The sequence below is a fragment of the Mirounga leonina genome, unplaced genomic scaffold (genome assembly GCF_011800145.1).
Source record: "Mirounga leonina isolate KUSES-001 unplaced genomic scaffold, KU_Mleo_1.0 Mir_454, whole genome shotgun sequence".
In the NCBI taxonomy this organism is placed as follows: Eukaryota; Metazoa; Chordata; class Mammalia; order Carnivora; family Phocidae; genus Mirounga; species Mirounga leonina.
The window spans coordinates 4,515,120-4,529,148 of record NW_023270763.1 but is presented as its reverse complement, the minus strand read 5'-3'; the positions used below and the strand labels follow the sequence as shown (position 1 = coordinate 4,529,148).

At 53.2% G+C, this 14,029-nt stretch overlaps 1 protein-coding gene across 1 annotated transcript in view; it reads right to left on the bottom strand.

Moving 5' to 3' along the window:
- The window catches only part of GRID2IP (Grid2 interacting protein), a 36,421-nt gene extending 24,069 nt beyond the window's left edge, over nt 1–12,352 (bottom strand). The window contains exons 1-3 of the mRNA XM_034988338.1: nt 12,011–12,352; nt 9,661–10,096; nt 1,523–1,677 (exon numbers count right to left, since the gene is read on the bottom strand). Of these exons, the coding sequence (XP_034844229.1) occupies nt 1,523–1,677; nt 9,661–10,077 (572 nt within the window). The 5' untranslated portion in view covers nt 10,078–10,096; nt 12,011–12,352. The remainder of the gene's footprint in view (nt 1–1,522; nt 1,678–9,660; nt 10,097–12,010) is intronic.
- Between the last annotated feature and the right edge of the window lie 1,677 nt (nt 12,353–14,029).

The following is a 14,029-nucleotide window of genomic DNA, read 5'->3' as shown; positions in this document are numbered from 1 at the left end:
CACTGCCAAGGTACCCCTCTCCCTGCAGAGCCCAGCTGGGCGCCGCCCCCCCCTCCAGCATCCTCCCCAATTTTCCTGTCGCACTTGACACACGCTGACAATAGAGGTTGCTGTTTCATCCTCCCCAGCAGTGCCCCGGGGATGCTGCGGGGACCGGGCATCCCCCGGTGTCCAGGGTTCCCGCTTCCCAGGCTCTAAATCCAGCACGCCCAAGGGGGCGCCTCCCCCACCCTGCTCTTCCTGACCCGCTGCCGGCGGTCGCTTGGGGACGAACTGCAGACGGGAAAGCAGGCGTGGGGAGGCAGACAGGCTGTCCTGGGAGGCAGAGGCGACACAGACCGAAGCCAGGGCAGCTCCGAAGGGAGATGAGGAGAATCAAGAGGGCCTCCAGCTGAGTCCGGCTGCTAGCAGCCTTGCGACACACGCATGCCAACTTCCCAGGGGACAGCCAGCCGCCCGCGCCCCTGGCCCAGCCCTGGTAGAGATGGGTGGGGTGGGGGGCTGTCCATCCATCACGCGCCTCCCCCCCCCCCCCCCGGGGAGCCCTCAGCACCAGCACATCATCTCCACTGCAAATTAGGCTGTAGGAATAACTTTTTTTTCCTCTCTGGATTTTCGTAGCAAGGGGCAGGCCCCTAACTCACCCCAGGCAGCTCATGGTGGCCTCTTTCGGTGGCCTTCTGTGCTCAGCTGCAGAGCCAAGCAGCTGCGCCCGCCCGGACTTTGGGCGTGGGGGGTGGTGGTGGCCAGCCCCGTCCCTGACATTGGCCAGGCCCAGAGGGAGGGGCAGGCTGCGGGGTGAATGGCAGCAAGGGGAGGGGGCAGGCTGAGCCCAGGAAGGGGGAGGGGGGAGGAGTCTCAGGCCCTGGAGGCACGGTGAGGAGAGAAAGGCACCCCCACCCAGGATCCTGACAGGGAAGGCCTCACTCAGGCCCAATGAGGGCCTGATCAAAGCTGTGCCGTGCAGGGCCGTGATGCCCCGGCAGGAAAGTGGGTGGGTGGGTGGGGGGGCTTGGGAGATTCAGGGGCCACTCCAAGTGTCAACTCACCAGGAATTTTTTTTCCTAAAGGATAAACTTACAGGGTCCAAAGCTGAGCAGAAGAACAGAAAGTGCACAGCTGGTGGGTTCACAGTCCTGTGACAGCCACTCATTAGCTGTGTGACTTTTGGGCCAGCCTCTTAACCTCTCTGAGCCTCAGTTTGCTTCCGGGAAATGGGGATAATAATAGCACCGAGATGATCCAGCCAGAGAGTGTTCCTCTAGGGCCCTGGCGATGCCAGCACACAGCTGGCATCATCAAAGGGCGGAGAGCACACCCTGTTTCTAGCATGGGGATGTCCTTTCCGCAGGAGGTGGGTCCTCTCTGCAGCCTGTCCCAGCCCAGCATCTAGCAGCCCTTCTGTCGGTATTGGGGCCCCGTCCGGTAGCAGGATGCGCAGTGCCGGGGGTGGTGGTGGGAGAGTGGGCACCACCGAGCGAGACACACCCTGCCTGCCCCTCCCTCCGCGCAACCGAGGTACCTGAGGTTGTCCAGGAGTGGTGTGCGGGCCTCGCGGGGCAGCTCCAGGGTGAGCGCCCACACCAGGTCATCTACCCGCTGCTCGGCCGCAAACCGCTTCAGGGCGGCAAACACCCGTTCCTTGGCAGTCGGCTGGTCCCCCAAGATCTCATCCACCTGCGCAGAAGGGTTTGGTGAATGACCACAGGGGACCAGAGCAGAACACTGTTCACCTCCTTCCCTTCCGCCCTCAGTTTACCTCCATGGGACAGCTGACATGGGAGCACTGCCTGAGCTCTGTGGTGAGCTCTCTACCCAAATCACATTACCCACCTCCTAACAGACAGACAAGAGGACATGGCTAATATCTTCATTTACATCTAAGCACACGGAGGCTGGTGTAGGTGGAGTGACCTGCCCAAGGCCACAGGGTCAGGACTCAAACTCAGAGACAGCCCTTCTACTGAGTATTATAAGGATCAAAGGAATCAATACAAGAGCTTTACAATGTGCCAGGCACTCAGTAATTGCTAGTTACTATTATTATAACACTATACTCCTTTCCACCACACTGTGCGCTGAGAGATCCCACAGAGAACATTCTGGCTCCACCGAAAAGCCCTGGAGTGTGTGCCTAGCCCTGAATTCGGACTCCCTCAGGGCTTCCTTGGGACTTCTGTTTTCTTCTGCTGTGTGTACCAACCAGCTGATACCAATCAAAGTACATCTACTCAGAGGAGTCCATGCCTCCTTGGAAAGGGACATGCAAGTAGGCACCATGTTTCTGGAGGCCAGCCTTGGTAAGTGCGTCCAGAGCCTGAAAATGCACCCATCACCTTACCCAATGATCTAGAAATGTATCCTAGAGATGTCCTGAAAGACAGGATGACGCACAATGATATTTGAGTGAAGAGGCTCACCTCTGTGTTGTTTATAATACGGAGACATTGGAAGCAATAGAGATATCTGATAATATGGAATAAATCGTTTTAGCACATCCATTTGGGGGATATTTGTAGTCCTGGCTATTCAGCTAAGAAAGAAGGAAACCCCAGGCTATGTGGGAGGAAGGATCCTGGCAGTTATGTGGAAGCCTTGGGCAGTTGGAGGCTCTGGTCCAGAGTTTTGGCTCTTGAAAAAATGATGCAGAGATGCGGGGACAGCAGAGCTTGTTGAGGGTGGTGGCCAAGCCCCACAGTGCACCCTGAGCAGACTCTTCCTGACAGGGTGATGAAGGACAGCTGGGCTCCAGGTTGCCGATCCTGTCCTGGTTCTAAGGCTGGATCTCCAGCGCAGATTCTGCAAACTTCCTCCCACAAATCCCTTTCCTGACTAAGTTAGCAGAGTCAATGTCTGTTGTTTGAGAGCCAAGTTCACTTGATACTCTGTAGTACCGGATAGCGTTGATTCTGGGGTGAGCATTTTTCATATTCTAAAATCTCTGAAATCATGATGTATCTTATGGCTAGCTGCCATGCATATGGATGTGGTCGTAGGTGTTCATATTGTTACTTACACTGACTTATGTGCATTGCTGGTACTAAATATGTTCATATAAGTCTAAAGTCCTTTTCTAATAACTACTAAATTAACTGACAAGTAGGTGATAAGGAAGTATGTGTCATGAGTTTATTGCCAGGGGTATTTCTCTTTTTGTGATAAAAAAATGGGATGTCTTTCAATTGACAATGTTTTCAATTTGATGCAATGTGGTACTTTTTGGCCAGAAAGAATGATGCTGTAGATACTTATTGAAAACAATGAGGGGCTGAGGCCCCTGGGTGGCTCAGTCGTTAAGCATCTGCCTTCAGCTCAGGTCATGATCCCAGGGTCCTAGGATCGAGTCCTGCATCAGGCTCCCTGCTCAGAGGGGAGTCTGCTTCTCCCTCTGCCTGTCTCCAACCCCTCCGCCGACTTGTGCTCTCTGTCTCTTGCTCACTCTCTTTCACTCAAATAAATAAATAAAATCTTAAAAAAAAAAAAAACCCATGAGAGGCACCTGAGTGGCTCAGTTGGTTGAGTGTCCAACTCTTGATTTCAGCTCAGGTCATAATCTTGGGGTCCTGGGATTGAGCCCTGCGCTGGCCTCCATGCTCAGCGAGGAGTCTGCTTGAGGATTCCCTCCCTCTGCCCCTCCCCCTGCTCTCTCTCTAAAATAAATAAATCTTAAATAAAAAATAAAACCATGAAATGGAGAGTGATGGCCAAGGGTGTGGGCGTTCTTTTTGGGGTGACTAGCATGTTCTGAAATTGATCATGGTGATGGTTGCACAAATCTGTGAATATACCCAAAACCGCTGGATTGTACACTTTAAATGAGTAGATGGTATGATATGTGAATCTATCTCAATAAAGCTGTTATAAGATATACAGAAAAATGTGATAAACAGGCAAGTGAGAAAAACAGTTTACAAATGGAATACACAGTGTTATATTTTTTAGACATATATGATTACACATATATCTAGGAATTGGAAATAGGCACTAAGTTTTATAGTAATTTGGAGTTTTTTTTAAATAAGTCAATGGTTTCCATCTTTTCTATAGTGAGCTTATATGGGGGCGCCTGGGTGGCTCAGTTGGTTAAGCGACTGCCTTTGGCTCAGGTCATGATCCTGGAGTCCCAGGATTGAGTCCCGCATTGGGCTCCCTGCTCAGCGAGGAGCCTGCTTCTCCCTCTGACCCTCCCCCCTCTCATGTACTCTCTCTCATTCTCACTCTCTCAAATAAATAAATAAATCTTTAAAAAAATATATAGTGAGCTTATATGACTTATACAGTCAGGAAAAGGAAGGCATGTTATCACTGTTCCTTTTTTTCCCCTTTATTTTTTACTGTGGTAAAAATGCACATAACAGGGGCACCTGGGTGGCTCAGTCATTAAGCGTCTGCCTTCAGCTCAGGTCATGATCCCAGGGTCCTGGGATCGAGCCCCGCATCGGGTTCCCTGCTCGGCGGGAAGCCTGCTTCTCTCTCTCCCACTCCCCCTGCTTGTGTTCCCTCTCTCGCTGTGTCTCTGTCAAATAAATAAATAAAATCTTTTAAAAATAATGCACATAACATACAACTACCATTGTAACCATTTTAATGTGTACAATTCAGTGGCATTAAGTACCTGCCACGGCGTGGTGTAACCATCACCACCGTCCAGTTCCAGAACAGTTTCATACTCCCCCAAATGGAAACTCTGTGCCCACGAAGTACTCACTCCCCACTCTCCTCTTCCCCAGCCCCTGGTAACCACTAATCTGTTTTCTGTCTCCATGGATTTGCTTCTACTGGATACTTCTTGTGAGTGGAATCATAACAGTATGCAGCTTTTGTGTCTGAAATGGTTAGTTTTTGTTTATGCAGCAGTTAAGCATTGTCTGTCCGTACTCCATGAGAGCCCTCCCTTGATAGTCAGGGGTTCTGGGGTGTAGCTGGACACCGATGCCCTGAGCTGACCCTGAAGCGCAGGTGGGAGGCTGGGCAACGGAGTGAGTGTGTGGGTTTGCCGTGCCTCTCTCTCAGGGGAGGGTGGGCGCAATCTCAGCCAGAGCTAGGGCTGTTCATACCACATTCATCACCTTCCATCCACCCCCAACGTCCACAGACAGCATCCTTCCCCACCACCCTCCACTGTCAGAGGATGAAGAGCTTCCGCCTTCCTGGCCAAGGTCGGCCCTCCAGTCCACAGACACCCCACTGCCCCACCCGTCCCCACCTTCTCTTCCTCCACCTACTTGCCACTCGGCTCTCAGCTCGCGAAAGTCACCTCCTCAGGGAGCCTTCCTGACCACTGTGGCCAAGCGGCCCCCATCTCTCTCTCTCATCTCCCTGTTTACTTCTTCACTTCCTTGATCTTGATCCCCAGATAGCTTGTTTATACATTTGTACACTTCCTCGCTGGCTTTTTCCCATAGGGACGCCCGCTGCATGGGAGTAGGTTCCCTGCCTGTCCTCATCACAGCTGTCTCCCGGGGCCCCAGGGCATCACAGGTCCAATCATCAGTGATGGCAAAACACATGGATTTCAGTGTCTCTACTACCTCCTTCCCTTCAGCTTATATAAATGTTCGAGTCTCTCCCAACCTATAAATACATGAGTACATAAAGTCCTTCTTACCCTGCAACCCGAGCATCCTCTTATTTTTCCTGGCCCAAAGCTGTCTACATTTGCTATTTCTATCCAGTTGCCCTGACCCACTGCAGGGCGCCCCCTAGTGGCAGCGCTCCATGGCAACTCTGGGCAAGGACCCCAAATGGTGACTTCTGGACCTCGATCTTCAGCCCAGAGCTTGCCCCAGAGCTTCAGAACTGCATGTCCAACTCCTTCCTAGATAGTTGCACAAGGGGGTTAAGGCCGGCTTTCCAGAGGCGGTGACAGAAGCAGGGGGCTTCAGGGGCCTCATGTCTGAGTCCTAGCACGTGCACCCCACAAAGTCTGTTGCTGTCTGTCTCCTCCATCTGACATGACCTGCCGTGAGGGCCTGAGACCCAGACCTGAGGTCTTGCTCCCGCCCAGCCCCAAGCACAGGGCTTGGCACATAGTAGGCCCTCAGTGAATGTTCATGGAGCTGAACCCAAGAGCCACAGATGGCCGGCTGTCCTCTCGCTGCATTTCCTGCTGACCTCAGTTTCCCTGGCGGTGAGTAGGGCAGGCCTCAGCACCAGCGCCCCCACCTCATGCACCCACTGTGCTGAGGAAGGTTAGTGGTTTTGCGATCAAAGTCAGCGGCAGCCTCAATTCAAAGGAGAACGTGGCTAGCTGGAAAGACTTTTACGTAAGAAAGAAGAAAAAATAGTTCCTCCCCCCTGGGTCCTGTGCCACAGTGTGGTTTTGGTGTCAACCTATATCTAAGCGTGAGGCACCATCACGGGACACTAATGGATTTTCTCTTAAATATCAGACTCTTCAAGGAGAAAAAACTGGGGCAGGGAGAGCGCCGGTGAGAACCCGGGAGCTAATTGTCAGAAAGCCCTTGCTTGTCCTGAGGCAGTCTCTTCTGGGGATTTGCTCTCGGTTTTTGGAGGTGCTTGGTGAGCTCAAACCAGAACCCACCGCTCCCACTCCCCCTTGTCAGAACACACACCCTGGCTGGCCTGGGCAGCTGCTCACCACCCTGGCCCTGCCTTGCGGCCAGGTCTGCAATCCATCCTGCCCTTCTGGGGGCTCTCACCGTGCCCCCTTCCAACTCTCCAGGGGTCAGATGGAGTCTGGGACAGGCCTTAGGTTCTGTAGCAAGTCATCTGGGATTATAGCAGACATTACCAGTTGCTGCGGTCTGAATGGTGGTGCCCCGCCCCCCCCATTCATATGTTGCAAACCTACTGTCCAATGTGATGGTATTAGGAGATGGGGCCTTTGGGAGGGGATGAGGTCATGAGAGTGGGGTCCTTGTGAATGGGATCAGTGCCCTTATGAGAGAGAGCCCGGAGAGCTCCCAGCTCCTTCCCTCCCGTGAGGACACGAGAGGTCTGCCACCCAGAAGAGAGTCCTCACTCCACCACGTTGGCACCCTGATCTTGGACGTCTGGCCTCCAGAGCTGTGGGAAATACATTCCTGTGGTTTCTAAGCCATCCAGTCTGGTATTCTGTTACAGCAGCAGGGACGGACTGAGCCACTCGTGCTCATCAATATTGCTAGCTCCCCTCCCCTCCCTGGGTGCACAGAAGACGGCATTTCCCGGCACCCTTTGGGAGCAGTGGTGTGACTAGTTCTGGCCAATGAGCGCCGGCTGCAGGTGCAGCGCTTTGTTCCCTCTCTGAAGTCCTTAAGGGCTGATGGGCACGTTTCCACGCTCTCTTCCTCCTCTACAGAAACTCCTGAAGCTGCACTTTGAGATGGGGGCGCCTGGCATGTTGAGGCCTCGTGCAGAGGTCAGCCAGCCTGGAGAGCGCCTGAACTTTTAGAGGACTTTGTGTGGATGGAGAATAAACCCGTGGGGTGTGCAAAGGCACCAAGATGTTTGATGTCTGTTATAACAGCAAAGCCTGTTCTGGGGATAGAAAGAAAGCCACATCTTCTGAGGAGCTGGACACTGGTGAGGCCAGAGCTGAGTCGTGTGTGTATGTGTGAGTGACTGCATATACTTGGCTACAGAGGCTGGCCTGCTCCAGGGCCATGGGCTGAAAGGCTCAAGCTGGGGTCCTGCCCAGACAAGGGGTCATGTCAGGGTACATGGAGGTGAAGCTCCTGAGGGGGTTCAGTTTAGAAGAAGGGACTGGACCAAGCTTGGGCACTGGAGAAGGCCAGGTGAATGGAGATCTGATACCTGGGCAGTGGGCTGGGAACCAGTTCTCTAACAGCAGGGCTCCCAGCCCTCTGCCCCCCAAAACATCATGGCCACGCTCTGCCAAGAGAACGAATGAGCAGTGCCCTTTCCATGGAGGACAAGGGAGGGTGTCTGTGAACTCAAGTGTCCCAGTCATCAAACTGAGTTTCCAAGATCTTGGGCTGGGCACCCACATCTGAAGGCCCCGGAGGACAGGTATATGAGGGCGGAGGGCCTGAGGTAGTTACTGCAGTGACACCTTCCAGGGGGCTCCTGTGGACCCACTGGTCAGCCTCTTCCCTGTGTTACATCCAGGTTTCTTGGATTTCTCTGGATTTGTCCAGAAAAGGGCCAGGTTTCTGCAAATCGGGGATTGCTCAGGATCCTGGCCAGAGGACAACTCCATCCTCAGATGTTCTTTTCCAGCTCTGGGTCTCTACCTCTCCTGGTGGCCACCCTTTGCTTCCTGTAGGTGACTCAGACCTTGGACTCCTCTTGTGGCTAAGGATGTTGGCCATTCCAGGATCTGACTCTCAGTCCTCGGGGAAGCCCTAACTTTCCACCTGCCACCCCTCAGGGTCTGTTCCTGCCAAAGTCTGATAGGAAATGCCTTTGAAAGGTCAGGGGGCTTGAACCAGGGCCACCTGTTGCCAACTAGCCAGCCAGACTACTGTGTAAGGCAGGGCCAGGCCCCAGTTTTGTGGGGGCTTGAAACAAGTGTGGCTCTTTAAAAAAAAGAACACTATGTGCTATTGTCTGAATGTTTGTGTTTCTCCCAAATTCATATCTTAAAATCCTAAGCCCCAGCGATGATGGTATTAGGAGGTGGGGCCTCAGGGAGGTGCTTTGGTCATGAGGGTGGAGCCCTTATGAATGGGATTAGTGCCCTTGGAAAAGAGACCCCGGAGAGCTTCCTTGCCCCTTCCACCATGTGTGGACACAGTGAGAAGCCCCCAGCTATGGACCAGAAAGTGGCTCTCACCAGACACTGAATCCACTGGCCCTGAGATCCTGGACTTCTTGCCTCCAGAAATGTGAGAAATACACTGCAATAAATGCCTGTTTTTCCTAAGCCTCCCTGTCTCTGGTATGTTGTTACAGCAGCCGCCACAGACTAAGACACTGTTAGTAATACAGGCAATAAGAGGAATGACCCACGGCCACACGACGTGGATGAAAGTCACAGCAAAGTGTTGAGCACAAGGAGCTCAGCACCAAAGAGTACATGCTGTGTATTCAGTAATATAAAGTTCACAAACGGGCAAAAGTCATCTATAACGACACAAGTCAAAATAGCAGCTACCGGGGCGCCTGGGTGGCTCAGTTGGTTAAGCAACTGCCTTCGGCTCAGGTCATGATCCTGGAGTCCCGGGATCGAGTCCCGCATCGGGCTCCCTGTTTGGCAGGGAGTCTGCTTCTCCCTCTGACCCTCCCCCTTCTCATGTGCTCTCTCATTCTCTGTCTCTCAAATAAATAAATAAAATCTTAAAAAAAAAATAGCAGCTACCTCTTCATGGGGTGGACAGACAGAGAAAGGAGCACGCGGGAACTTTCTGGGGTGAAGGAATCATTCTGTTTTCTACACTCTATCTATATTCTGTCCATCTGCATTTTGATCAGGGGGTGATTACAAGGGTGAGGGCATCTGTAAAATCCTGTAAGCTGTACACTTAACGTACTTTTCTGTACAGCTGTGCATCTCAATAAAAGAGAAAAGCAACCCCCACAAAACCACACAGAATCACAAAATTAGGTACAGGGCCTTGAAGCTCGCACGTCATATTTCTGGTAAGTATGTCCCGAGAAGACTCCGCAGCTCCGGGCCCACGCTAGGCCCCAGAAGAGCCTGCCCAGCTGCCGGGGGGACCCTGCCAACCACGCCCCACCCCTCGTTTGTCCTACCTTGCGGCTGAACTCCTGGGCCTTGCACCTGCGCTCCCGGTGCACGGCCTCGGGGCGTTTGCGGCGGGCCAGGCGCAGAAGCTCACGGCCCAGGGAGAGGCCTCGGCCGGGGCGCGGGGGCCGCAGGGCTGGGGTCGCGGAAGCATGGCCGGATGCCGCGCCTGGGTCGTCGCCGTCGGGGCCCGGGAGCACGCCGAGGCTGGGCGGCACGCGCGGGCAGCGCCGGGCCAGGCGCACCAGGCGCTCGCGGCTCAGGCCACCCACGGCCAGCCCCTCCACCTCCAGGATCTGGTCCCCGGGCCGCAGACCCCCGGCGTGTGCGCTGCTCCCTTCTGTCACCTCCAGGACGAAGCAGGGGCCCGAGCCGCCCAGCCGGAAGCCGAAGTCTTCGGGCCAGCCCTGGTTGGTGGCCGGCATGGCAGCGCTGGAAGTGCGGCTGGAGAGAGAGAGAGAGACCGCACAGCGGTTCATTTTGGCCCTGTCCACCGTGCTGCAGGCCGCTTAAAGACCCAGGAGATGCGCCAGTCTGGGCCTCTGCTCCTCTCTGCCTCTGGGTGGAGGATTAGGTCTTAAGATAGTGGCTCAACTCCAGGATCCAGCTGTGCCTGAAATTCACCAACGTCCATGTGACAAAAGGACTTCTCAGTGACATGAGATCACAAATTCCTACTGACTTTGGTGGGTATTTGCCTTTTGAATTGTATGACTCTCCTTTTTGACTTCCTTGGGGAAGCATGGTATGGCTGATTTGGAGGTCTCTGAGCTCCTGGGTCTAGGGGAGGGGGTGCCTCTGTCCTCCAAAAGAGGCCAGATCGTGTGGGCTGGTGAGTGGACGGGAGACACAAAAGTGAACATTAATAAAGGGAGACCTCCTAAAACGGAGTCAGGAGGCCAGAAGGGGGAGCCATACAATTCTCCCTCAATTACAGTGAGGATTATCTATTCCAAAGCCCGACAGAAGAATCATCAAACAGAAAAGAATCATCGATTACAAGTCCAACAGGAAAAGATGTACATTGCCTCTCCTACAAGAAAAGGACCACCCCTGCAACTCAGCCAATGAGGAACCATGATCACCCCCATCTCTTGCTTCTCTCCAATGGACTTCTGTTCAAAACCACCCCTCCCAGCTTCCTTGTTCTTCTCTATAAAGTTCCTCTCCTTTGTTTGTTGGACTCGTCTATGGCTTTTGCCATAGCTTGCTTGTCCTGAATTGCTATTCTCTACCATTCCTGGGTTAACCCATTTTTCCTGGAAAAATAACTTTTATTTTTGAGGTTAACAAACTCAGCCCAGGGAGACGAAGGTGACTGTCCTGGATAGAACAATCTATGTGTGTTCCTGTAGGTCTGTTTAGGGCAGGGGTTTTTCACAGTCCACGGACAGCCTCTGAAACTGTAGGCCGTATGTGGTGTGAAGGCTCTGTTTTCCGGGGAAGGGTCCTTAGTTCAGAGGACTTCCTGACTCTGGCTTCAGAGAACATCTGAGGGCTGGATTTGAAGGCCCTCCACATGGAGTCATCTGCCCATAGCTCCCTCTCCCAAGACACCTGAACATGTCTTAGCGGCTGGGGAATTGGGGCGAGGAGGAGACCCGGGGTTCCAGCAGCATTGTGGACTAGGAAGAACCAGGGACACTTAAGGGACAACCAGGGAGAATCGGTCTCACCGGGACACCAGAGGACAGTGTGAGCACTCCTCACCTGGGTATGGTGGAGGCTGTCACACCCCAAGGCTGGCCAGCTGCCTCCCGAGCCCATCCCAGGGGACGTGGTCCTCCTCTGCCAGGTGGCCATGCTGCCCCGGGGCCTCAGGGACACTTACTCTGTCATTTGGTGGCTTCGCTGGACTCCTGGGTGCCCTGGGCACAGATGGGGTGGGGGCATCACCACGTCTTAGAGGAGCCTGAGGTCAGTTCTTGTACCGTGAGAAGTAGTCAGCTCCTCCACAACCAAAGAGGGGCTGGCTGGCAGCTCTGAATTTGGGGCTGGGGCACAGCTGTGGCAAGGCTGCCTCTCAGAGGCCAGAGCAGACAATGCCTAGCTCCTCTACACCCAGCCTGTGGAGCCCACAGATCCAAAGGGGCTGCCATCACTCGGACCCCGCTGGGCTTCTACAGCAGGTCAAGCCCTCCCGTGTGTCCCCAGCCCTGCAGAGTGACTCAAGCCCTCTCCCACCCACCCCGAGCTCCTGGTGTGGGTCGCTCTCTGCTCTCTCACCTTCACCCAGAAACTGGAATCCAGGCTCCTGGCAGGGCTGATGGACTATCTCAGGGCATGAGAGGGAGGCATCCCAGGGCCGCCCATCCCAGAATATTGGGGGCTGAACCCCACGCTCCCAGGTTTGCTCACCTTCCTCACTGGCAAGTTCAGTGGTCGCAGGGACAGAGCACAGGGCTTGTGGAATGCCTGAGGACACTAGCTTGTTGCCAGCCCTCTGCTGCTCAGGGCCTTGGCGTCAGTTACTGATGCACCTGAGGTGACAGCTGGAGTTTCTAAGGCAAAGTGATCCTCCGAGTAACCTGAGAAGGCCCCAGTTACCAGGCAGACCAGCAGGATGGCTGGACAGCTTGGCCAGGGCCCAGAGTGGCCAGCCCCTGCTGAGTGGTCCTGGGGGGCAAGCAACGATGCTCAGACAGGAGTGAAGGCTGGCTGGAGCCGGGCCATGGGCTGGGTCCACCCATGAGGTCATGGAACTTGGCAGGTGGGTCGAGAAGGTTCATCTAGGCTGTTTTGAGATGAGGGGGTGTCCCTCAGTCCAGCGATGGCAGAGGGGACTGATGAGACTCAGGAGGGCATGGGGACCCGGTCTCCATGGAGAATATCACTGCCGGAGCCCCGATGGTCAGATTTATCGTCAGAAGAAGGGGAAATCCAGCCCAGGAAAAAAGGTTTGGATGGGCAAAAAGATGCTCACCGAAGTAACTTTGGAAGTGAGTGGAATCTGCAAAATTAAAGGCATATGGAACTGCACACAACACCTCTAGCTGGGGAAGCTGTTTCCCACGGGGTACGGGTTAACAATTCTGAAATCACACATGTGCATGCTGGAATTGAACAATTAGTAAATGGACTGTGGCAGCCAGGTTTCTCTCTGATGGAGTGGGAGGTTACAGGCAAGCAAAGGGGAAGGCTAGAATAATCCGTGCGGTACTGGATTAGAGTCGGGGACGTCAGTATGAACTCATGCTCAGCTTACTACAGCTGCAGATGGACACATATAGAAATATTTATAGATCTGTGTACATGCATAGGTTAGCATATGAACGTATGTCTGCTTATTCTGTCAGCAAGAGGGCATGGAAGCAAGGTACCCCAGCAGCAATGAGCACATCTAGTGCCAGATCTTGGCTTCTAATATCATTCTCCAATAAAAGGAGCCCGGGATGCTTAGAGAAATGACTGATTCTAGGCCTGGGGCAGGAAGGACACAGGATGAGCCTAGAGCATCTTCTAGTGCCAGAGAGTACAAAAGTGCTAAACACACACACACATACCCTCACCCTCAAGTGCATGCAGCCATGTACGATGGGGTTTGTCAAAGGGACACAGGAGCAAATTGAGAGAGATTTCATTGGCCAAAGATGGAACAATTTGAGCAGAAAATAAATAACATAGTACTGGATTATAACCCAAAGTATAAAATAAATATCCATGAGTCTATACTGATGTAAACAAATGGTTGAATAAATAGGGGAGAAGAGACGTATCTCCCATGCAGAAGAATTCCAAGTAATTTATAACTTCCCCCCTTTAAGTGTGGGCTTCCTTCCATAGTGACTTCCTTCCAACAAGGACAGAATGAAGGGGTGGGTATCACAGTACTTTACAGCGGAGAAACTGACAAACACGACCTTAGACAGGTGATCAAGGTTAACAGCAATGGGGAGAAATCAGGTTGATGGCATGTGCCCTTCATCTGATGTGATGTGAATGGCACTTAGCTTCTGTGACCTTCCTCTACTAAACCAGTCCGGCTATGAGGAGGAAAAACATCAGACATACTTAAATTGAGGGACATTCTATTTTTTTTTTTTTAAGATTTTATTTATTTGCGAGAGAGAGAATGAGAGACAGAGAACATGAGAGGGAGGAGGGTCAGAGGGAGAAGCAGACTCCCAGCTGAGCAGGGAGCCCGATGAGGGACTCGATCCCGGGACTCCAGGATCATGACCTGAGCCAAAGGCAGTCGCTCAACCAACTGAGCCACCCAGGCGCCCAAATTGAGGGACATTCTAAAAATATGGGGTTTGTTAAAGGGACACAGGAGCCAGCTGAAAGGGCTCCCAGGGGCCAGTGCTGGAACAATTTGAGCAACAAAGTCAATAAAATAGTGTTGGGGGGCGCCTGGGTAGCTCAGTCGTTAAGCGT